Genomic DNA, 25,790 nt, shown 5'->3' with positions numbered 1-25,790 from the left:
CGTGATGTAACTAAACTAAAAGTATAGTACTGAATGAACGAGAGCATAGTTACAGCTTCTGATATAGAATCGACATCGCTTTATTGAGTTAAAAAAATTAGTATTATTTTACGGAAACAAATATTGATGTGCCAGACACGCGATAGGTTTCTGATGAACGTGCATTTTACATTCACCGCAACTGCCGAAGCCCTTGTGATTTAAACTAGAGCTCAACCCAGTTACAACACCAACCTATAAGACGGTCTTACTCCTATAACCTATCTTACCCAATGTGTCGAGTAAATTAGCACCAAACTGCGAATCATTTTGCCCTGTTGTGGAGCGCGAAACCAAACAAGAGCTAGAAAAGTCTTTGCAGTTAGCTGACCATTTTTCTGTTCAATTCAATTTCTATTTCGATGGGGCGGAGTGACATAGTGTTGGGCGTAAAATGTTTATCAAAAATGCTGATGTCTGAAGTATAATTGCTTTCTTTAAATATGTATCTCTAATTTAAAATACAATTGTACAAAACTAATGATTGAAGCACTGCATTTGATGTTCAATCGATTAAAAACAGAACAGGCTGAATTTGATTAGATATCTAATCCCAATTCGATTGTTCAGCGCGCATCCGAAGCCACGATGCGTGTAATTTGACTTCCATAAACGGGGCACAAACCCGTCTAACGACATCCGCACAACTAATGATATTTTGATCGTACTTGATCGATATTAATCGTTATGCCAAACACCGAATCCGCTGATCTTGACCCATTTAGCCTCTATGTATGTGTGCAACGCTGGGACAAACACATTAAACGCGATTATCATTGGATCATCGTTGACAGAAGTTGCCGACGCCACTGTGTACCGCAGTCGGCGACGCTTCCATCCGTATAAGTGACCAGTGTTTCCGCACTAGTAGCTAACCGTCGCTGCCACCCCCTATTTCTTTTTACCGGCAAATGGCGTATACGTACACGCGCATTCACCATACAGTGCGGCACAAATACTTCGTGACGGCGGAAGATAAACGCAGCGAAAATAAAGTGTGTGGGGACCGCGTAGACAACTTTCCACGTACCAGCCCGGCGCGATATGGAAACTATATGCCCGTTCCGTTTGGTGGATGTAGAGTACAACACCGCAACATTGACACTGCACACGGCCGTTGTTGGCTGTGTGTTGGCGCGAGAGACACTAGACAAACACCGACAGCGAGGTAATGTGCAGGTGCTACTACCGCTAGCTAGTGTCAGCGTCTATGTGTGCGGCCGTCTTATCATAGTGTGGTTCGTTGTTGTCCACAACCCGTTACCACCACCCCCACCAACACCCCCGTCTGACATTTTGGCGCTCTGAGCAACTGAAGATGGCCGTACCGTTGCTTGCGTATGATTAGCGGTGTCACACGTCTTTGCGTACGGGTTCCCTCCCTGTTTCGCCCAATCGCCCCAAAACTTGGCGATCGCGTGCTCCATGAACGTTTCCAAACCCCGTTACCGCTCCTTGCATCGCGGCGGCAGATCTACGATCTCAACACAGCTGTCACGGAGAGCTCGTACGTTCGTTCGTTCGTCGCTGTGCTCGCGATATAGTCACACAGGAACTATTCACCCATTAACAGTGAACTACTCTACACTGCTGGGCCTTTGCCTTTCTTTCGGTGGAAAAGTGATTCGTTGGAAAAGTGTATCTTTTATTCGTTCGTACAATTTTTTGTTGTTGTATTTTGTTCAACTTCTGTTACCGGTGTTGTCAGCTACTTCCACAGCAACCTCGGTGCCGGGTTAAATCACAACCAACTAATCCGCCCTGAAATCGTGCCGGAAATAGTTCTGTGTGCAGATCACAAGCGAATTGCCTACGAGCTAGCCGTTGATCCAGAGCCCTTGAACAGCCGATGCCTGAGCCTCGTGGCTGTGTGAGATAGTATTTCCGTGTTATCTAACGCCCTGCAGTTGCTGCTACGATAACGAGTTCCCACAGTGGTAGTGTGGTGTTGTGTGAAAGCTACCGAAATCATTTGATCTGCAGAATCAGAAATCAGTAAACACATCGTGCAGCATAGTTCCGCCCCTGGAGCCATATTCTCAACAACGGTGTGGTGTGCACGTGTGTGTGTGTGCGCGCGTGTGTGTCTGTTTGTGTGTTTTCTCTCTTTCCATCGCAAAAAAAGCGAAACGAAGGAGGTCAAAATTCCGATCACAATGTTCCGCGCGTACGGTTCATTACCTCCCAGCGAATGTACGTCCTCCACCATGCCTTCGGGCTCCACGCAGGAACCAACCATGCTCGGGCCCTTCGATTTGCCGCGTTGGCCAATCGGTGGCCCACCGGTAGGTGGTGCGGAGCTGTATACCGAGAACGGAGATGCCATCGGCACGAAACCACCGGTGCGGCGATCCATTTCTCTCTTCGAAGGTGACTATCAACGTCAACTTCACGGTTCAGTTGCTTCAGCTTCCGGCCAGCAACAGGAGCAGTTAAATTCCGAGTACCGTCAGGATAACGATCTGCAACGGAACGAGCAAACGTTGGCCAGCTTGCTGCTATCCAACGAGCGTCTGTTTCAGCCCAATGACGACCCACTGGAAGGTAGGAAAACGCGGACACTGGCTAATTTTATTTGAGAAAAAAAAGTTGATGAAAGGCATAGGCAGTCGTTCGCTTGACGGAAAACGACGGTGGACAGGAGAAAAATGTAAGGATTTCTTTCATACGTCAGCTTTTGTGGATGATGTGATTGTGGACCAAAAGTAAAACGAAAGAAACAAAAGTTTCGTTCTTCTCTTCCTCAATGTTTTTTTTTAAACAGTTAATCGGATTTGAATGTGTATAATTTGCGTCCAAAGAGTAAAATCTTGCTGCAGAGCTATTTCAAAAAATGCCATGAATGGGAGTAAATATATGTACTTGAATTTAACTAATTTCAACTTCGTAGGAAAAATAATCTGGAAGTTATACAAAGAGCGGTAAGCCATTATAAACCATTTACAAGCTTTACATCACATGCAATTGTTTGACACTGACCTTGAGGTGCGCAAAAAAGGCCCACGTACACTTTTTGTGTTCATGCGAACGATTTATCCACACAATCACCGCTCGTGGTTGGGCTTGTCGGCCATGTGGAGCAGACTGACCGACCAAAGCCACGGCTATTTCCCATTTCACGTCACGTTTCATCTCGTTACGGTTTGTTATCAAAATTAGCACTCCAGTGGTTACGGCACCACGATAGCTAGCCACTCGCTAGGTATTAAAAGCAATCGGTGTCATCACTGACGCAAGGGTTTGCCAAAGCTTAACCGCTGATTTTGGTTGTATGTTGTAGCAGTATTATTGGAATCATTCTTGCTGCAGTATGTTAAGTTGTCTGTGCCTTCTTATCGTTTCAAACAAGTCAAGGCATAATTCAACTTGAAATCATGTCTACAGACCATCTTCTGATACTTGGGGAATAGTTCGCAATTACGACGATGCACATCATTGATGGCACCGTTCGATGAAACTCGTTAGAATTGCGCATATCACCAGCTACATACCGTAGCCAACGCTTACAACACTCGTCTAGCAATCACTTGTACAAACACTAAAACCGCATCACAACACCTCTCGCCCCAGTCTCCTTATGCTACCTGGTGGACCGACACCCTGGCAGTTGAAATGCAACATCTGCAACTTAACGCATGGGAAGGGAACTTCCACAGCTTGTACCTGTCGGGGTGTGAACACCTTCACCCCCAAAAATATCTCTCCCAACATCGATCCACTTTCACAGTGGCCATTTTGCAATTTCAATTTTTGATTAACATCGAGCTGTCCATGTACTTTTAACCAAGCTGCCACCCATTCTATTCACAGGTATCGTTGTAAAAAGTTCTCCGCACATCTTGACCTTTGCGGGATTGCAAGCTAGGGGGAGGCAAACTGACAGAAGAATTTGTGGGTGGAAAGTAACGCTGCTTCGCACGGTAAACGATGCCAGTGCCGGTTGAGAAACTTTGCATTGCGTAGATAAACATCCGAGGCCCATATCGGTGTGCGATACCTGCGCACGGACGGTAGCCCGACGGATCGCCTCGCCGGACTTGTCCTTGGCGCGTGACTCATGCGTTACGTATTGGATTACGGTAGTGGCACTTGTCACCGAGCCACACGTTGCTCGGATTAACGTTGTGCAGCGACAGGGCTCGGGTAGAATCCAGCTTACTGTTTTGCTTTCGCAGTAAACCGGGTGCTCGGAGTTTAATCTTACCCAGCAAACGCTGGCAGGTTAGGTGAACCTCTCGTGCTTGGATTGTACGAAAAGCTCCAACGCATAAGTGGTCTCATGCGCCATGTATGCATGAAAAGATTAGCATTGTATTCGGCACTCATAATGTCGAGCATTTTAATTCCGTTTTCATGAGTGCGCTATGTAGTAACGGACAAACCGTAATGTTTAGGTAGTGTCTCTATCTGGAGTATTTTAATGATAAAGTATGTTTATTACATAAGCGTGATGAGAACTGATTAAATATTCTGTTTGAAGAAAGTCATGTTATACTATTCATCAGAAACCAGAGGGTAACTTTTGGTTCGTGTTGAATAAAATATTTCAAACGTATGTTCCGTTTCGTGTTGATGCTCTCGTTCATATTTAAAACATCACTTCTTCCTTTCTGCAACCGATATCGAATATTCTCTTCCAGTGGGAACACTGGGTATTGTGAATGACCACTATCGTAATTCCTCTTGACTAACGCCAAGCCCAAATAAACAAAAACCATAACATCCGGAAGCAAACTGAAGCGTTATCGCTCATAAGCACATACAAAAAAACGCCCCAAAAAATATGTGTACATCGATTATACGCAGATCGAGTTTCCATGGCCATACAACTTGTCATGCTGCTCAGGATTTTATCAGTACGTGCTTATACAATCAATATTTCTCCCACCGTTAGTCCAGCCAGTAGTTCCGCCAAAACATTCCATTGCCCAAACCGCGTGGCCCTGTCTCATCTTACTGTTCCCCCCTTTTCCCTTCTCCCCTCCCACCCTCCCTTGTTTGGGCCACTTGTTTCATCCCTGAAAGCAAACAAAACTCCACGGTACGTTCCTACCAGCGGGAATGAACTGGAAAGAGCAGCAACAACAAAAAAACTGTTTCCCAAAATTGAAGAAAAACAGAAAAATGATTCCATCACTGGAAAAGTAAATCCGTAGCACACATAGCACAAACTCTGGCAATACTCCGGGCGCCATCGAAGCGTCCATCCGATACGGAGCATCTTCATCAAAATTCCGATCAACATTCCGTTCGTTCGTCTACATCCTCCGAGCCTTGGTACATCCGTCCATCCAGCCAACGCCACTATTGATGATGATAATGATGACGAAAACCTACCATGTCGGTAGCGGTTGGATGCTTTGAAGAGGAAACACACACTTTTGGGCAAAGAAAATAAAAGCTCCAGTGCATTGGGACTGGTGTTGGTGGAAGATTTGGGGGGTAAAGGGAGCAGGAAGACGAGAATGTGGTCAGTAACTTACTACGTCACGGGCATACGAGAGCAGACGGAAACGGAGAAGATGATTTTGCGTGGCATTTGTCCTCGGTGGCCGAACTTTTCCTCGGACCAACCCATACCGGAGCCATTGAAGGCACAAAGTTATTATAAATATTCAAAAACTCAGATTTATGAACGCGTGTGGCGATGAGAATATGAGGGACCATCGTTCCGGGCGACGAGCTACTGTGGCTAAGAGCTGGTAAGAGCTGGCAAAAGCAGTGATCGGTTTTCCACGAAGTGTTTGCCCCGTTAGCCAGTTGGGATTTAGAGCCAGGCCCGGTTACTAGAGCAACCTGGCGTAAAACACCATAATGGATCAGGAATTTCTGATCGTGCTTTGAACGGAAAGATGCGAAAATAAGACCCAGAAAATCTGAACCTACCCGGGGTGTGTGCACTGAAAGCGTTTTATAAATATGATACCGAATTCCAACGATATGCTGCTGCTATATAATTTCATTTCATCATCAGCTAGCTTTCAGTGTCCTTTCCGCGTCCTTTTATATTTCGCTTTCATCTTAAGTTTGCAGCCGTAATCGAATTGAATGTCCAGATTTATAAATTCGTACTGGAAACGAGACGCGCAATAATAAAGGTAAAAATAGATAGCGTTTTTAGCGGCAAAACATGGGACAGGTGGGCTTTCAATGGTTTGGCTCCGTAGATATCCGGCTTCAAATTTTGATTAAAACAGATCTACTGTAGAACTGGTTGTTTTTGTTTGTTTTTTAGCCAAATGCAAGCAGATTGCTCATTTAGAAATTATTACATCCATTTTAACAACGGTCAAAACATACCGTTGAACGTGATAACACCTCGCTCGGTGCTGCCTGCAAAGGCGGTGCAAAGATTTTGACGTGCACGATCCGAAAATCATAACAATTTTAAGCTTTATCAACAGTTTTATGGACAATCAGGTACGTGCTGCACTGTTTTAACGACTGCAGTGGGCACAAAGGCGAGCTACGTGGATAGTGAAGGCCATAAAAAAATCCGTCAAGCTGATCTCACATCGAGCAGTGCGCAAAAGGATATTATCCGCACTGCAAGTAACGAGTGATAAGGGATGATTGAAATATCTGAGCCATGATATGTCGCAAATATTTCATCCATACCATTGACTGTTGTAGATTGTCATCATCTGCGATGGATGCTCATAAATATTGCGCACGGTTGCAGTGCTGTTTAGCATAAGCATAAACATACAATCTCGATCCAACATCGTAAAAGACTCGGCATGCTTCCACCTAACGGTGCAACCTTTGATCGCGTCGCTCGCCTTTGAATAGTTGATACGTAATAGAATTCGATTGAAAATTGCATTGGAGCTCGTGAGCATTGGTTTCGTTGCAAACCCATAATAGCGATCAATGCAACGCGATGTCGAACACAAACTGCAAAGCTTCAAAGAAAGCTGATGATGCGAAACGACTGCACTCCCGCTAATCTGAACAATTTACCACGTTTTGCGTAAAGTGTATCAAGATAATGCGTGTCTGCTTTGTGTATGGATGTTTGGGTTGAAATGTTCATCCCTGTGCGCTTTTGTTGTGATGCGGTGCCGTGCCAGAGATCATGGTAATGGTTTCGAAATAAGCTCCCATAAAGCATGTGCTTGTTTTAGAGGGATGCTTTCACTCCCAACCGGGCGGGTAGTAATTTCCTTTGCTTAGAAACATATTGCCACCCGGAAGCTTCTCGGCAAACCGGTGGCAATCCTTTCCGGCGCCTTTGTTTAACAACAGTTTGATGACTTCTCTTGTTCTTGCATGTGTATATGCGCGCGTGTATATGTGGTGTGTGTTTGTGCGTACTCGCGCACACATGATGTTTTATGTCACAAGATGATAAATGATCCTGCCAGCCGAAAGGCACGGTTTTCGACTTCGTTACATCAGTACTGCGACGCCCGCTAAAGGACTTGCTGATAAATACTGGGCCGTTCAGCAGTGGAATCGTCTGAAACGGATGCCACACAGCGCGCTACATACGGCTAGTGGTAGGTAGGAACAGTGAAATAGCAAGACAAAAAATCGCACAAAAGTAAAGTAAAACAATATCCCAAAACGAGACGGTTTTGAGATCCCGGTGGAACCCGCCGCACCAATCGGAAGCCGCATGTACTTGGTATGCCTTTATGCTTCTACACACCGGTTCCATTACGTTCACCTTCATTGGCAGTGGTGGGAGAAAACAAGTCAATTGTGGCCACGTTCGTGAATCCGTGGCGGTGAGCGTGTGCATACGCCACCTTCGGGTAATGGATTTCCATAGGAAAGCGCGACGAATCGGTGGTTCTTAAAATCATCATCATTCTTCCGCACCATAACGTGAAAAAGGGAAACCAAACAAGCGTAACCATGCCCCGTGCGTCCATTATCATCAAACCCGCAAGCAGGCTTTTAAATCTGCATTCACCTAGTCCGCGCGCATCACGCAAGCGTGCAGGATTATCCGGTGGAAGGAATGGGGGGCGCCCAAACAACGCCTTTCCATCGGCATCGTGTGGTGGCGCTCGATCAAACCTATACTCCATTGCGCCTATGCCTCCCACCACCGTTCTCCAGGGAACATTAGCGTTTTCGTCAGCATATGCGCCCGAAGGACATAATTCACGCATTAAGGTTATAAATAAACGAACAACCACCAGGGCAGGCAGGGGTTTGCGGGAAGTGGAAGCCGCGAAACGCAATGAAACCGGGCACACATTGCTTATGTGCGATCGCGCCCGAGCTTTCGAAGCGTCTTTCCCGTGAGATTTCTACATCTTCAGTGGTTGTTCCCACAGGCACTTCCGTTTTCACCGCATGCGGCTTGCGGCTAGCGTTCGTGTGTTCTGGCAAGGCCCTGGCCCTGTTTAAGCCTGCCCGAAACAATCATCGCAGGACATTTTCATCATGATGACGAACCGTAGGGGATTGTTGTCCGTCACCGTCATCAGCTACTAGCAGCAATATCAAGTTTTAATGATGATTGATCTTAATAACGTACACACATGTGTGGCATCTTGCGGTGTGTGCTGATGGTGGTCTGTAGAAATAGCACTGTCCAATCATTCATTCGTGGGTAATCCATGGCACGCACATACACGGACGGTCTCGGTACTGTTTGCAAACGGGTCGCATAACTGGATTTGGCTTTATCTTCATATTTATTTATCGTTCATCATTTGATCGATGGCTAATGTTTGACAACGAACAAAAAACACACTTTATAGAAAAGAAAATGCGTTCCATATTAGGTACTGAGCAAGTGGTAGAACAATGTAGTTCTAGTTGGATTGGCATTTTTGAATGCATACTTGATAACTTAGCAAATTCGTATCTATCATAATCTGCACATCAAGCAAACCACTAACGTGCAAAGCAGTGCTATTCATTCCCTAGCACAGGTGGGTGTTCCATCATTTGCCTTATAGCCACTTTTCTCCCATTTCATATTATTTTCTCACCAATCATGCTCACCATAGCGTTATGTCTCGTGATTCAGCTAAAATGTGACAACGGTATACCGGAAACTGTGGCATGCCCGTAGAGCATATGAGAATCTCAAACTCCCACATCCGAGTCTGGTGCGAAAAGCGCTGTGGAAATCGTTGTGAAAGGATTGTGGTTCTTTGTTACTGCCTGCACTTTCCATGCCATCTCTACCATCGCGGGTAAATATCTTACGAGCACCGGTCGCAAAACGGGAGTAATTTAATCTGGATGGATTAAACCATACGAACCTGGCAAGGTGCAGCCGGGAATGTGTTTGCCTACGTCTTAACGCCTGTACCTGAAACGATAGCACCGTCATTTCCGTCGACCACGAAAGACATGGGATGAATTTCAGTTTTACCGATCTTCAGATCACGGAACGGCACTGTTAAGAATACACCCGTTGGGCACTTTCTTCTGGCTGCCGATGTTGGAGGCGAGGCCGTCGATACCGTGCCAGCGGTGGCAAAAGAATGAGTTGGCAGGAAAGCGCAGAAAGTGACTTTTGCAAACACAATTAAAACCAACCTCCACTAATCGATCAACCACGTAGAAGAATGTAAGCCACGCCGCAGGGATTAAAGCAGAATCGATTGAAAAGAGCTATCCGAAGATTGATGAATCAACGTCGGCCCGTAATGGGGGGAACGGATTGATCGAGATGCTGCCTGCTGCCGATGGAATTCCTAGGTCTCTGGATCTAGCGAAGGGCAGCAGAGAGAACTTTCTTCGCTGTGAGTCAATGCACCCAGCGCACGCTGTTACACCTTTCCGCAGTAATCAGAAAGCTCATTAAAAAGGTCAATGGGGCTTTGTTTGTTCTTTCAGCTGTCAGTGTAAACATGGACGTGGTTTTATGGTGCCCTTTTTGAAGGCGGGATTCCATTTTACAGCGGTACGATAATAAAACAATCCACACCGTGTGCAATGAAACCCACGCAAACAAAAAAAAAAACAAATCACCCCATACGTCTGGAGTTGCGAACGTGATTGAACAATGTGTAAGGGCAATGTGTTTGATAAATACCACTAAATGCATAAATTGCTCATTTTATATGTGATTAACCGACATCGGACATACGTGTGTGTTAGATTTATTTTTTACAACTCTCTGCTCACACCCCACGCTGCTTCCTTGACGGAGCAAACAACCCGATTCTCAATTTGACGTAGGTGTGAAAATGAGTTTTCCTCAAATAGTTTTCCTTGATTCCCGACCCGTTCCTCTTTCTCCTTGCGCTCCCTTCCAGTGGCATCAACCGCAAGCCTGTACGATTAAAACCGTGAAAGTTTGATGTTTGTTTTATGCTGGCCGCCGGGGCGTGCTTGCGAGGTGAGATGTTTCGACGCACACGCAGTGCTACAGATAGGATACGGTCACGCGATAGCGATAACACAAAACCTCGACCCGTGCCACGTCTGCTGTCGTACCCATGTCACAGTTCCTCTTCCGGTGCGACCGAATGTGCCATCGTATGTCGGCAGTGCCCGTCCGGTTCGGGTTCGCGCTGTTGATCGTTATCGTAATCGTGGCACTCAATTTGATTACGAAACAGAACTTCCACCTCAATGACTTTACAGCCATTCATTCACTCATCGGTTGTTTCAGTTGGTTGGTGGCTGGAGGCCGCAGGAAAGGGAAAAATCACTTACCAACATGGTTTCCCCGCATCGCACACCCGTGAGATGAGGTGTAGTATGTTCGTGAAGCATGGGCTACGTCACACAAATTCGCTTGTGCTCCACACGACAGAAGCAATAAACGGACGCAAAAATGAATGAATGAATGGAACGCTAGAGACGTGAGCGAGGTTCGTGTACGGAATCCGGATTTGGAACCAAGTAATTATTTACCATCGTTTGTTTGTATCTCGACTAGCAATTTTGCCTGCTTCTTTGGAATGAAACTAACTGGGGATGAAGAAAACGACAGTGTCATTGTCATGCCAAGACGTTGATGTGTTACTATCGTTCATATTATTTAGTATAAAATATTTCAAATGATAAAATGCCGATTAGTGCCGATTCCCCACACAACAGAACCAAACTTTAAATTCCCATCGTACAAACATTGTATGCTGTATATAAAAAGCTAATGAAGCTTTTCGTAATTTCACTTACGATTAAACTAATGGAACTTTGTTGTGTTGCTGTCACCCGTCACGACGAACGTAGGTGGAATCATATAGAACTTAAGTAGTTCCAATACTCACATACACTTGTGATACATGGAATTTGTCCAAAAACCGACGAAACCCTCTCAACCGCGTTCGAGAGGAAGAAGCTCACAAGGATTTTTTGTTTTTGTGTGGAAGGACAATAGAGGAGCCGCTACAATGACGTGCGCTACGAGCTCTCTGACGAGCTCACTGTCGTACAGTGGATTAGACTCGCCGGAGGCTCCGGTGGACTAGTCACGTCATGAGAATGACCCCGGTCGACCCAGCACGTAAGGTCCATTTTGGTCCTCCACTTGGAGGCTATTCCCAAATTGAGATGGAATGATGGCATTGAATGGTTTAAAGGACTTCTGCAGCAAGCAAAGATCGCGATGCGGTTGTAGCGCCTGATAAGTAAGTAAGTTGTAGTGTACATTTGATTAAAATGTTCTTGGAAATTAAGTTCATCGTTGTATTATATTTAAATTAAATTCATTTTTTTATCTTCCCCAACCCGAACCCTTATTTTGATTGAATGAAAGGAGCATAATTTTTATATAACATTTGGTAATATTAATGGAAAACGGCCGTTTAAGCGTTGGTCAGCAAAATGAGATTTAAGCACCGCAAAGCATATTTAATATAGCACCAAATGATATTAAATATTAATACACCTCCTCTACATTCGCTCGTCACATCAAAGGCAAACGTAATGTATGCACCTATAATTAAAGATCGTTATGAATTAAGTTCACGCAAAACCAGTGTGCCATAAAGGATATTAATTTCGAAATCATTCACTTCCAAGAACTGCAGCCCAATAGCCGCTGTTTGCATACCTTCATTAGCATGATTGAAACTGTGTCGAATTATGCAACTTAAACATTAAAACACTCTACGAAACAGTAATGACTGTGTCTTTCCTTTTACGGGAGCATTTTTTTCCCTGGGCTACTGTGGCAGAAACACACTTAACTAATGTACTGATCAATGTTTGAAACACCGTTCTGATGCCCAAACGTGCCCAGCACCTGGTTGAAAACGCAATCCCTACAGAACGAATAGCGAATTGTGCTCTAATTAATATTCATATATCATCGATCGTTTTCAGCGAGAGCGCATGGTGCACAGCACAATGACGGAGGTGTCACATATTCATACATACATACACACACACATATAATGGTCACTTGCTAATTAGTTGACCGTGTAACTGCGAACAGTTAGCACTGTTTTGCAAATAAATAATTAGGAATTAATTAATAATAATTTATTCGCGTGCAAACTATTGCCACCGGTACCGGTGGTCTGTTGGGAAAACAGAATGCTCTTTTTTTGGCTATCTTGTTGTTTTTTCTGCTTCAGATTATGGGCAAATGCCATGCTTTATCGTTATGCGCTGATCCCGCACAAGTGGATTTCGGTTGTGATTTCGGTACTTTATGTAGAATGTTGCTTAATCTTGTCGAATTTTTCGCTTCCGTGCTGTATTATCTCTGACCATTTATTTTAGCACGCCGGGTCAGGTTGGTGCGAATTTGCTGGACGTTTCGGATTCGTGTGATAAAATCACGAATGAACCAACGAATGTCCACCATTTTTCCGGTCCGGGTGGATACTTTTCCGACAACATTCAAGCCTAGGTAATTATTGTTCAATTATTCCTGCGCTAAATGGGCGAAGCGGAGATCTTTCCCGTTGCTGCAGAGATGGGCCAGCAAAAGCGGAGAGAGATTAAACTGACACAAATAAGTTTTGTCCGCCGGTCCGTATCCTGCCAGGTGTTCACCGGCACGAGGGGGCGGGTGGTGGTAGAAGCGAAGTCGGGGTTGATTTATTTCGTTCGCTCCATTACTGCGAAGAGTTACAGGCCCGACGGCAGTCCGCTTATCGGTTTCTCATGACCGGAAGCTCACGCGGATTCCCAGCGGACTATTAGTGTTGGGTGAGGAATCCTGACGGAGCTGTGTACCACGGGCAGCGGAGCCCAATCAGTGGAGACAGAGAAGCCAAGCAAAATGTAAGCAAAAAAAATTAAATACATAAACTGAGCGCACTGTATCCACAAACAAACCTACAGGAAATAGCGCGACACACACACACACACCTTTGCGGGTGGAAAGTTTCACCTGATCATTAGTTTATTGGGGTCGGGTCGCGATAGTATCACTCGTGGTTGTAAATTGTAATTAACTATCGCTGTTACACCATTTTATGGGCAATCATCATTGACTAACGTTTGTTTTCTTTTGCATACAGATACGATTTTTAACGCTTTCCACCCCAAACTGTATTTTTCCTTCACCTTACATAATATGTTGCTTTACGCTTTGACCTACCGTTCGCACATTTTCTCCATTTCCAGCCTGGTCGAATTGGCGGGGAAAAAATTGTTTCTCGTTGTGTATTTTTATGGGACGTTTTCGAGACTGTAATTAGCGGAGGTTTTGCTCGTTCGAACAGTAATTTGAATTCAGTGAAGTGGTTTACTTCCCAATCAAGATTTCCCAATGATGATGTTGTGGGTGAAAAATGGCGTTTAAAATGGCTCAATTATTTTTAGCTCCACCTTCCCGGCATTTCCCTGAAGAATGGCAAATAAATAGCGTTAAATTGTTAGCAGCTAGCGTACCGTAATGGATTTAAATTGTTTCGTATACTTTTAATGTGCTTAATCTCGAATAATCTACATTCTTTCCAAAGGTAAACATGCGGCTTAAAATATATGCAAAACTTGTTTTTGCAAACTTCAACGAGCAAGTTTGAATAAGAATAAAGGCATCCAGACTGATTAGAAGTCCGTGGTTGAGGTAAACCAACATCAAAACCGTAGTCCTATTTCCATAATCTTTATCTCGCAAGTTGTCAGATACTTGATCGACTCGAGAGCAAGAAAAACCCGGAAGGTGACACAAATTCAACTTCATTAGTGCAGAACTGGTTCGAGAATAAATTAAATCATATTTCCGCTCAACCCGATTCGGTACTTCTTTTGATCCGGTGTTTTCGCTGGTTCGATTTTGCGCGTCACAAATGAAGAAGAAACAGAAAGTTTCTCGCGCAAAAGAAAAAGGATACTTCGGTTGCAAACGAGTTGCTTGTTTCGAACGTGAACAGGAATTAAATAACGTTTCCTTTGTGGTGTGTTTAAAGAAGCTAAATAAAAAAAAATCGTACACGCAAAACCAGGCGACAACCTAAGACGGGAAGCCAAACATCCTCTGTTCGGGTGCTATTAAAGTTGCGTTTGATAAAGGAGCACGAACAACGAAGCCCCTTGGAAATGCTCGATTGCGTAAATTAAATTACGGTAATCGACCAAACTACCTTATTTGGTTTGCTGTGTTCTAGAATGGTGCCGTGTATCTTCGGAAAAGGCATCATACAAAAATATTAATGCTTATGCTGCTATTTCTTGTGCCGAATTCTTCCAATTTCATTTTCATTCTAATGCCTCGCCATTTTGACAGTTTGGCCAGTGAAATAAACCCGACGAAATGGAAGAGAGATTTAATGATCCGGGAAGACAAACATAACTGCCACTGGTTGGTCATTAAAGGGGAAGTGTTTCGAACCAGTTTCTCCCAGGACTTGATTCAATCACTTAAAGTTCTCTTAACTAGCGTAAAGTTTTGAAAGGTTGTACCCGATAGTATTGGAAATTTTAGATTTCAAAAGGGAACAGCGTGGCCGAACGAAATTTTGGTAGCATGCGTAAAGAAACCCGCAAAAGCATGAACACATATTTATCTGCCCCTATCACGTCGCTCCAATAGCTGATAATAGCGGCACGTCATTTATTAGTGTCTGGAACCTTTGCAAAGGACAAACTCTGCTCGTCGATGGAGCAGATGAGGTTTATCAAATATGGATAAATCAATTAACATAATAGCATGTTGGATGCTTTTCAATTAATGCTATGAATTTTCAACTCCGATAAAGTCCGAACGATTAGTGGCACGGTTTTACGATGGCCGCACGGGAAATGAATACGGATTTAGATGAAGCATGTATTACGGATTCATGCCACATTCAGTGTGACTGATTTAGCAATAGCTCTATCAAGCGGACCCAGATGGACCGTAACTTAAGGGTTAATGTTGCTGGACGATGTTTTAAGCACATACACGAATGGATGGAGTTGCATTATGTAGCAACAGAGTTTTGGTATTTTCAAATGTATGGCAAGGAGCAACAAAATCAATCTGGCATACGATATCAACCAATTTGCTCGAACACTCACTGCAACAAGTAATTATCGTAAATTAATTCCAATTATCAATGTTATACAAGCATTGCAGCTTAAGCTTCCGTCATTAAAAAGTACAAACATAAAACATGCTTTCAGAAGTCACTCATTCGTGAGTAAAGCAGCATCTATTATACATCAACGGCAGAGACCAACTTCCGACTTTTGCACGTGCTGCTACGCTTCTACTACTTGCTAGCGTGCGTGCGATTATCCTTTGCACGCACCACCATCTAAACGCTACTGGGAACGGACAATATCTTTTCGCTTTGCCTCCTGATTACCAAAACGCGACAACAAATTTCAACGCTACGGCAACGGCAGTCTCTTTACGCAGCTTGTGTATGTGTGTACTGTCCCCACAGTAACGCGAGTGACGAGTAAAAGAAGAACAAAACGCCAGATGAAAGTTATCCTCAACTGAATTTGAAATTTAAATTCTTACCGTTATTTACTGCTCTGCATGCCGCGGTGCTACTACACACCATTGTAAGTGCTATGTGAGCTCAGCGGTTCTGCTGCTATTAAAATTTCGTTCTGATTTCTCCGGTACTGGTGCGCTGCCCTTTGCCTACAACCGTAGCATGAAAAGGCGACTCGTTGGCTAAACGGCTACTACACCGTACCGTTAGCGTGTGCTCTATTACGAGCTAGATGAGCGCTTTGTCACCGCTGTGCCGATTAAAAATTTAATTAAACTCATAAATTAAACATTGCATAAAGATAGGATAGGATACGCACATTAATTATTTATGCACAAACTTTTCGGATAGGAAAGGACCATCCACCTATGACAAAGACCGTCCAATGCATTCGTTTGGCACGGAAAATGCATTCGAAATTGATGTAGGAAGCAGCTTAAATTTATATTCATACTGGTATACTAATTTTTTGTCTGAACTGTTATAGATTTTTTTCATTTATTTGAAACCCTATAAAACCCCCCCATTAATATTCGATACAAAGAATATTCAACGAGAATAGAGTAAATTTTGTTAGTACAAACAATTTTAAATTATGCTGTTTAATAAGATTTTATGATTGTCATGGTTTTTAATGCTTGGAATTTATTGAATTTGTTAATATTATTCTATAGTTGATAAAAGCGCGTACAAAATAACCTTTGGGTTGCAAGAGAAGTTCAGGACCCAGGACAATGTACCACAATGAAACATAAATCAAATTAAATCGAAATTAGTGCTATTTACAACATTTACCAACATTTACTTCACTCTGGAGGACAATCGTGAAGCAATCTTCGTTTTATCACTGTTTGTTCATTGCATATGCCATCATGTGAAGCACTCATCCGTAAACAAAATTCTGCAGCGATGCACATTAAAAGCTTCGAATTACTTTCCGGTGCACTTTCCTACATTTATCAAACGATTTTGCCCATTCACCAGGTCGTGCATTGCACTAATTAAACTATGGCCATTAACAACGCTCAAAAGGGACAGCTAGCCACCGGCTGTCAAACCGAAACAGTAAAAGAACGTTTCGCGGTTTCCCCTTTCCGACAGGGAGCCATTTTTCATTTCTCGTTGGCACTTGCTTAGCCCACGCGACAATGAAGGTGTTTCTCAAATGGATGTTTATTTGCTCTGATTGGGTCCCTCCAAGTGTGGCGAATCCCGCCTTTGCCGTCTCCGTCAATCTTATACAGAGGGTAACGATGAAACAAATGAACACCTTTCGGCTGGCTCGGTACCGGCACAATCCGCAACCCTGGTGACCCTCATTTCTTACGAAGCCAATTCTGAAGGCCAATGCTGACGTCAACTTCGCCACCTTGCCACCGGAAGTACCGGAAGCAACCCGCACCTTTTGCACCAGGCTCGGAAACGAGTTACACAATAGAATTCGGTTCGTCTATGCTGTAACAAAAGCGGGCACTCTTCGATTTTGGGTTTTGTGTTGTCCGTTCTCGTCCCAGGATGGTAGGGCATCCGGCCAACCTTGGTGTATGTAGTTTTTTTTTGTACCGGCCAGCCATCGTCTTGAGTGTAATTAATCACATCGGTTACCTTTTCATGCAGGGTTGGCGTTTGGTGGGAAACTTCCGCCGAGCGCCCAACCTGCCTTAGACCCACGAAACCAACCTCTACAAAGAAAGGTAGAAAGAGAGAAAAAAAACCGGTATGATAAAAACGAACACTCCACCAGCAAAGATTTTGTACCAGATTTCTCGGGACGATAGACTCCCTGACCTCTGCCTTGCCGTCCTGGCTGGGAGCAAACCGGACTACTAAAAATTGAATACTCACGTAAGCAGAAATTAATGAATTCCATTACTCTTCGCTTCACGTGTTCAGGTTTCGTGCTCGACCCAGCGCAGCCTTCCCTGGCAGCCTCCAACAACTGCCATGACAAGTTAACGACTTCCGGTTGAGATGTTTTTTTTCTTCAGCTCAGTTTTTGACGTTCGATGACGTTTGCAGTAGTGGACACTTGCTTCTTTGCTATCAAAGAGGCAACTTTGAGAATCGTTCAATCGAGCATGAAAATAATGAATCGTATCATACCGATCTGGCTGGTTGGTGAGCTTAATTTAATTTGCCACACTTTCGAATATATTCCTAACCCATTTTCTTGGTATTTATTTTATCAGTTCGATGAACGTTTGCAATCGAGCAAAGTATACATGTGTCCGAGGGTTTTTGCTATAAGGAGCAAACTGCTTCTGTCGTTACATTGAGTTATTTTCCACTTTGCTTTCTTAGCCGTATCGGACATAAAACTGCTTTAAGATAAATTGCAGCAAAATGAAATCAAAACTAAAAGCAAACTCTCTTGAATTGCACATTGCAACATTGCAACGCAATTAGAAAGTTTCCTAAAACAGTAGATGCTACGTTGAATGGAACAGTAACACAAAATTTGATTGTCTAAACAGCAGCACCAGCGTAAATATCAAGCAAATGGATAGAAACGAAATGAAGAAAGCAATGAAAAATAAACATCGCTAAATGCGAACGAAAAATAGTAAAATTTCATACACGGCATTAGGATGAAAAAATGATAAACTTTTCCAGTATAACCTTACTCCCATTTTCCAACGCAAAGGAGCATAGAAAGCAGACGTAGCAATACAGCCCGATGGTGAACGACTGGTGGTGGATGTGAGGCGCACAATAGATAAGAGTTTTGCAGCTGTCACCTGTCAACGACAACAGGGCGGACAACTGAAACGATACTTATCGTACGCCAGGAAGTATGCAATTACCCTCAACGAGTCACCGGAGATAACCTTCGAAGAAAATTGTCACCTCTTTTCCGACGCACCGTCCCACACCTGCCGCTGGTGCACAATTCTACACGTTTTCCTACAGTTTACCACCATCATGGTAATGTTCGTGTTTAATGCTCTACAGGAAAGGAAGAAACAAAAAAAAAGCACCACAATCAGCTCCGATGCGAAAGAATTGTGAGCAAATATTTTCCCGATTGAACGTTGAGAATGTCTTTGAACGGAAATGTTCACCAGCACAAAGAGAGAGGAAATAGAAAGTGAAACATAGTTCAGCGATTAGAATACAAACGCTTATAGCATTGTTCTCTATCTTCCCTTGGGGGAAAACAGTCACCGGATTGCATCTCAATTGAAAAGTTTTCGATAAAATTTGAAAAGAAACACAAACCCAAAACCGGCGTTGCTCAATTCCCGAAGGCTTTGAGTTGCATAGCCACTACCGGCCTTTCTTTAGTTGGCTCAACTGGCCCAAGAAGGAGAGAGTCCAAATGGTGCTACGAGCGATATTAATTTTAACCCGTTGCTCTTTCACTCGCTCCCTCTGTTTCTTGGTTCTCGCCGAAGTCCTGCAACGAGTGATTTCTTTTTTCGCGTTCTTAAACTTCCTTTCCTTTATCCTTTCCGGGGTTTGATAATAGATCGAGCCAGACTGAACGAGAGATAGCAACTTTCCACTCTCTCATCATCATCTCTCTGTGGACTGGTTCAAGGATCGGGCTGCGTACGAATTTGTAGAGACGCGCACATTAATTACTGTTTGGGGATTTGCCGTGAGTATCATGATTGCACTACCACTGCCACTTGTTCCTGCGTACATCTGTCTTTCAATGTTGTAGTGAGCCAGAAGCAGAACGATTAAAGTAAGTTCTTTCATCGCCCTGAACTGATGTTGAACGAAACCCCGGAACCTTCGTCCCAATCGTCAGGGGAAAGGGTTGATTTCCCTCCTTCCTTCAGTAGCATTGTCCGGTAACCCCCAAATGCCATCCTTGACATTCTTCCGTTTATCCTGATTTGTGTTGGGTTGATTTGGTTGTTTGCTTTGTTTCCTGGCCCGTTTCTCTATGGTCGATTCGGAGGTGCAGAAATCTTCCCGGACACTGATTGGGCACCGAGATCGGTTCTTTTGTGTTGCGTTTCTGTTGTTGCTGCTATTGTAGTTGCTGTATTATTCTTGCTTTCGTCGGTGTTATCTCACTGGATTGAATGAATTCGGATAGGAGTCATTGGTAAAAACACATTTTTCAAAATAAGCCGTCCCACACTGTCACCAGACGACAGCACAGGAAGGAAGCATTCGCTCGGTAATTAGCAATACTCGAGTATCAATCAGGTTGTCTCCATTCGTATAACCACGACGTCGGTTGAATGTCTTGGCAACGAAAGTGGCAACGTTTTGGGCCGTCGTCACGAGCTGGCTAAGAAACTGGCACAATAATCGTACCCGCCGTGTTTTGTTGATAATAACAGCAAATGTTCACAATGGTGAACCCAACCTAGACCGATGGAAAAGTTCTCAGCTATCAATCAATTGACAAAAGGCGATGATTTTTCCTTCTTTCCGTTCTTTTTCCTGCTGTTGGTGAGTGTGAGAGTGTGCTATAGCTAGAGATGGGTAGAGAGAGAATCGTTCTAGGAATGGGCAGTGGGTTTAGTTTTCGTTCTTTGTATAAGATTTGGAACGGTATGGTGTATAAGGAATGGTGTATAAGCTATGCATGGTGAATCATTCACAAAACAAGATTTGTGTGCACAATACTTACTTTTAGCGCTGTTAGATGGCCGAGATATCATTTGTTCTACACCAGCATGAGTATCGACTGATGGCAGTTCCTAATGAGTCAAATTTTTGCGGCAACTGATTTTATTGATCGATTTTGAAAAATTGCAAATAATATAAATTTGTATACTGCGGAAAATGCATGCTTGAGCATTTTGAAATTTTTATATTGCATATTTGTCTTTATTGCTGTACACAAATAATGTTCATGTTTCATAAAGTTTATACGCAAATGTTATTGGTAAGCTTTAGTTAAAGTGATTTTTAAAGATAGGTAAAATGTATATCCATGATAGAATTGTTTCAAACCACTATTTAACAAGCTTAAAATCACCATAATATTCAAATTGACTGAACCAAAATTTCTTATGTTAACTGGGTGTGTTACTGACTGCCTGACTGACTGAACCGATTGTTTGAATGTTAAAACGGTCACTGGAACAAGAAACTTAAAATTATAGAATTCAGTTGTTTTTCCAACGGCCTTTCCTTCGTACACTTCCGAAGGCCTTGTATTTTTGAAATTTACAAAATATAACCTTTTCATACCGTACTCTCTTAAGAAGCCACATTAAAATGCCGGCAAGCGGTAGCATTGGAAACCCAGAATTGGTTTGTTCTCCTGGGGATTTCTTATCGTAAAAGCAATTCATGGCGGATTAATGGTCAATAGGCACCGCCCAAAAGTGAAGAGCGAAATTGAGTGAATAAACGAATAAAACGTGTCCCCGGGAGGCGCAAAAGCGGAAGCATAATATAAATCGTCACACTTTGCCGCTTTTCTGCCGGCGGGCTAAGCGAAAGGTGGGATTTAACACCAATACACAGCGGCAAAAATATTTCTTAGCCGACGGTCGGTGAAAGACGACTTTTTTTGTGCTTCCCTAGACCGGGTTGTAAAGTTTCCGCACACAAGCTCCCGCTTTTCGGCGATTAGATGCCATTTTTGGGTGAACATGACGCAGCGTACGGCTTTTCATTTTGGCGTATACACTTTTTCCGTTTTATATTTTTACACAGTCTGGCCGATAAGCAACCAACCGGACCGGTTTACCTACCCCTCCACCAAAACCGTAGACTAAGAGTGCGAAAAAAAACTTTTCGAAGCTACGATCTTTTAGCGATGAAATTGTAAGGCCCCGAAAGATGAACATTTTTGACAGTCTTTTGCACTTCGATCAACCGCGATCAGGGCGAAAAAGGCGTCATTGCGCGTTAGCCTTCACTTGCAATGGGAGGGGATTTTCTTTTTGCTTCATCCTATAATCATATTCCTTCCCAACTGGTGTTCCCCGGCCCAGTTCGTCCAGTGGATGTTAATAATTACTTTTTCATGTTCCATTCAACCTGTCTTTTCCATTAAGGAATCTTAAGTAGGGTTTGACCAAAGGGTTGTTGAAACGCATTCCAGAATCGAACGCAAAAGTGTACCGTATTTCAATCTAGAAAAGGGTTTTCGTGAGGAATTTTGAGGTTTCGTTTAATGACGTTGTTTTAATTCCCATCGTTTTTTGTGTGTTTTTATCGTTACAGGTTTTCTTAACTGCAACACCAACACCCTGCAATCGCTGGCGCAGCTACACGGTAAGTTTTATCACGCGTGCCTCTTCACACGTAGCATCATAAATATCCGTGTAATAAGTGTATTATTAAGATTTAAAAATAATATCAGATGAAATTTCGTTCAATTTCACCGGATCAATTTGGCAAGCAAGCTTACCCATTACTGTGTGATCGGAAAATTACAGCGTACATTTCAATTTCATCCGTTCACTTTACGAAACCGGTGCGAAACACACTGACGTTCAATATCGCTTAATGCGCTCGTACTTCGTATTCATTCGTATGTATCTGTTTCCCACTCACGATCGGTTTAACAACTCGCAACATTAAATTGTTTATTAACCACGAACTGCCAAAGCAAAACGCTAATCGAGTGGAACTTTCTTTATGGTCAATAAATGTAAACACACGCCCGGCTCGTACTCGTCGTAAAAGTATGGCTTCATAATTACGCCCGCAAACGCCATCATATGTAAACGAGCTCGGTGACGTGATGGAAATAGGGGTGGGCAACAAAAAAAAACATGCAAAAAATAATAATAATCAACACAAACACACGCGCACTGCTCGGTATAATGCGTGACACGTACGTCTGAACTGAAAAGCTTTGCAACTGTTGACACTGTGGGCTGGGGCTGCTGTTTCCTTTTTTTACTTACGCTCGCCCACACGTAAAGCTGTCCATCAACGGTGGAAATTGTATGCAACAACGAGGGTGACACGAAGCACCGTATCACTTCGTCAAATGGTAGGTCTCTTAACAGACCATGTTAAAAGTATGCAAATTAGTCCATTAACACACCTTTGCGCGTGTGAGCTCGTCCGGAGTCGAACTGCACATCCACCGGGCGCCTCCATTTGCGGTGCCGGAGGAAGAGAAACACTTCTCGGCAATGGAAAATGAATGTTTGAAGACATCCTGTCGAAAGGCAATCAGAACAATTTACCTCTATCTCAAACCAGTAAATGGAAGGGTGTCGCCCAACCATTACCCCAATACCAGTGCACCGCACAGCGGACAGGTGAAGAAAATTTTCGATAAACTTAATTAAAAGTCACCCAACGTTTGTTACGGCATTACGGAATCTCCTTCGTAAGCCCTTCCTCTCTCCTCCTCCTCTTCCCTTCCCGCTCCTTACACTCTGTCCCACGCCATTCACCGTCAACGCAAGCCGCATAAAACGAGAATACTGCAAAATAAACACTTTTTGACGACTGCGGCTGTTTAGCTAACGATGTGCAGTGTCGAAATGTTCACCGATCCGTAACCGAGGGATGGAAAAATTAAAAATCTTGCCTCACCCCACAGAAAATCTCTTTCCATCTCCTTTCTCCGCCCTTCTATCCTCGCTCCCAATGGGTTCAGTTATCGGGTGCAGGTGGGAGTAGAGAGCAAAAGTTTCTCTTTCTGCTGTAGCTCAACCCCATTCGTGGTAACATTTTCAATTCCACAAATTGCCCATCACATTCAGGCAAGTGAGTTTTTACATGACCAAGGTATGGCGAAAGAGAAAAAAATCCCACCCATACTCTCCCGAAACTGTTCGGAAAACAAGAACACAAACTCATCGCTGTCCCTGTGCTACGTACTTCAACCAATGTTAACGGAAATGAATATGTTTTAGAGGGAATGGGGTGGCGCTGGGGACTTGCGGGGGAGGTGAGGGGATGTACGGCGTGCACGAAAAATAATGAAGGAAAAATTTGTTCCTAAGCCGTACGTAAAAATACGTTCCTAAGGTAGGACATGCTCCCTTCCATGTCCTGACCGTAACCAGCGGAGGCACGAAGTGATCGGTAACGCGCGGTATGTCACCGAATGAAACGTTAAATGGCAACGGATGTGTGGCAACCAGCAGTCAGCGGGGCAACCATTTACATGTTCATAATTTTTATTGTTATTATTACTGTTATTGCACACCTGCCCTGAAGAGGGCGAAAAAGGAATCCCGACCACTTCCCCTACTGTGGATCCGGGTCCCCGATCGGCTTTGGATGTCTGTCAGTATTGTGCAGAAGCAATAAAAGGAAAGTACGTTTAAATGATGATACTCCACAAACACGTGTACACTTGCCCGTGAACCCTTCCACGTGGAGCGGGCGAAACATCAACTCATCAGGTCGAGTTATATTGTTTCGTCGGTTCAACTTTTGCTTTCGACCTTCTGGGTGGGATGTAATCGAAGAATTGTTTACCAGCACTTTTAGTCCAGTTGAGGATGAGTTCTACTTTTTCCATGTACATAGTCAAACAAAGAGTAAGGATACGTGACAATGAATGTCGTCACTGCACTTAACTTTGTTTACAAGAGTGCATTTTTTTATGTGTAACAAAAATGTCACATCATCTTACGATATTACGTAGTAGGATGATGTTATTTCGTAAAGAAACAAAGAAAAGCCAGATATATCCGATGTTGTAACATTCGAGTTCATCATTAATGTGGGTTATGTCGCTTCCTACCCAAAGAAATAGTTTAATTTTTCCATAGATTTGAATTCTTCGCCCGCAGATCAATATGCTAATAACAAACGAACACTGTTTGAGAGTTTTAATGTAATAGGTCGGCTGAAAATTATTTGGCCTATGACAGGGTAGGCACAGTGATGTATTTGGTAACCACAGTAGGACCGGAACAAAATTCCATAGGAACCAATCCCTTTGAACATGACTGATTATCTAAATATGGCTAAATTAGGTCAATAGAATGCCTGAAATGACAAGCCTTGAGGTGTTGTGCCGGTAAGGAGGATGATAGTAAAAAAAGAAAAATTGTTGTGGCAAAATAATTATATTATTTTTTTATTCAACGTACATCGTACTTCGTACTTCAAGAGTGATACACCGATTACAGCGATCTTACCACTTGTCGATACCATTTTTGTGTTATGATTGGCTCTTTGTCTCAAAATAGGCCTCACTTTCAGGCCATCAGGAAATAGTCGCTTGGGTCCAGGTCTGGAGAAAATAGTGGATGTGGAAGCAAATCGTAGCCAAAATTTATTTTTTTCTTCAAATGTTGCCGTCTTTCGGTGATTTCATCTTTCAAACACTCTTAATATTCTACATAATAGTCGCTTTAATGGTCTTTTCTTACTCAAGATAGTCGATGAAGATTAATCCTTGCGAATCTCTGTTTTTCCTCTCTTTTCACCACGTCCAGTCCTCTCGGCTCACTGTCTCTTGGATTCCGAAGTGTAGTGGTGAAGCCAGGTCTCATCCATGGTATCATATCGACCCAAAAACTCAATTTTATGTCGCTTAAACGGCTCCAAACACTTCTCCGAATCATCAACTCGTTGTTTTTGTTCAAATGTGTGCTTGCGCGGCACCCAGTTTGCACAGAGCCTTCACATATCCAAATATTCGTGAACGAAATGTCCAACACGTTTCTTTGATGTCTCTAGGGAGTCAGCTATCTCTATCAACTTCACTTTACGGTTGTTTTTAATTATTTTTGTGGATTTTTTATGTCTTCGTCGCTAACCACCTCTTTTCAGCGTCCACTGTGTTCACTGTCCTCAGTGCTCATTTCACCACGTTTAAACTTAACATACTAAACACACCAATGCTTGATGGATGATTTAGGAGCAGTATCCAAAAACTCTTCACCAAGCTAATTGTTTTTTCCCCCTGTATTTTTCGCCTTCAAAAAGCAATATTTTATTCACATGTAGTTCCTTTTCTTTCATAATTTTTCAAAACACAAAAATTGCTTCACATAAAACGAAGTAATTGTTCGTTTGCTGTCGACGAATCGTGTC

The 25,790-nt window shown here is 43.3% G+C and overlaps 1 protein-coding gene across 1 annotated transcript in view; it reads left to right on the top strand.

Moving 5' to 3' along the window:
• The window catches only part of LOC128719198 (cytoplasmic polyadenylation element-binding protein 3), a 192,263-nt gene that overhangs the window by 71,622 nt on the left and 94,851 nt on the right, over positions 1–25,790 (top strand). The window contains exon 3 of the mRNA XM_053812820.1: positions 21,996–22,046. Within this exon, the coding sequence (XP_053668795.1) occupies positions 21,996–22,046 (51 nt within the window). The remainder of the gene's footprint in view (positions 1–21,995; positions 22,047–25,790) is intronic.

The sequence above is a fragment of the Anopheles marshallii genome, chromosome 2 (assembly GCF_943734725.1).
Source record: "Anopheles marshallii chromosome 2, idAnoMarsDA_429_01, whole genome shotgun sequence".
Taxonomy (NCBI): Eukaryota; Metazoa; Arthropoda; class Insecta; order Diptera; family Culicidae; genus Anopheles; species Anopheles marshallii.
The sequence above is the reverse complement of the archived record's forward strand: the minus strand, read 5'-3'. Positions and strand labels throughout refer to the sequence as shown.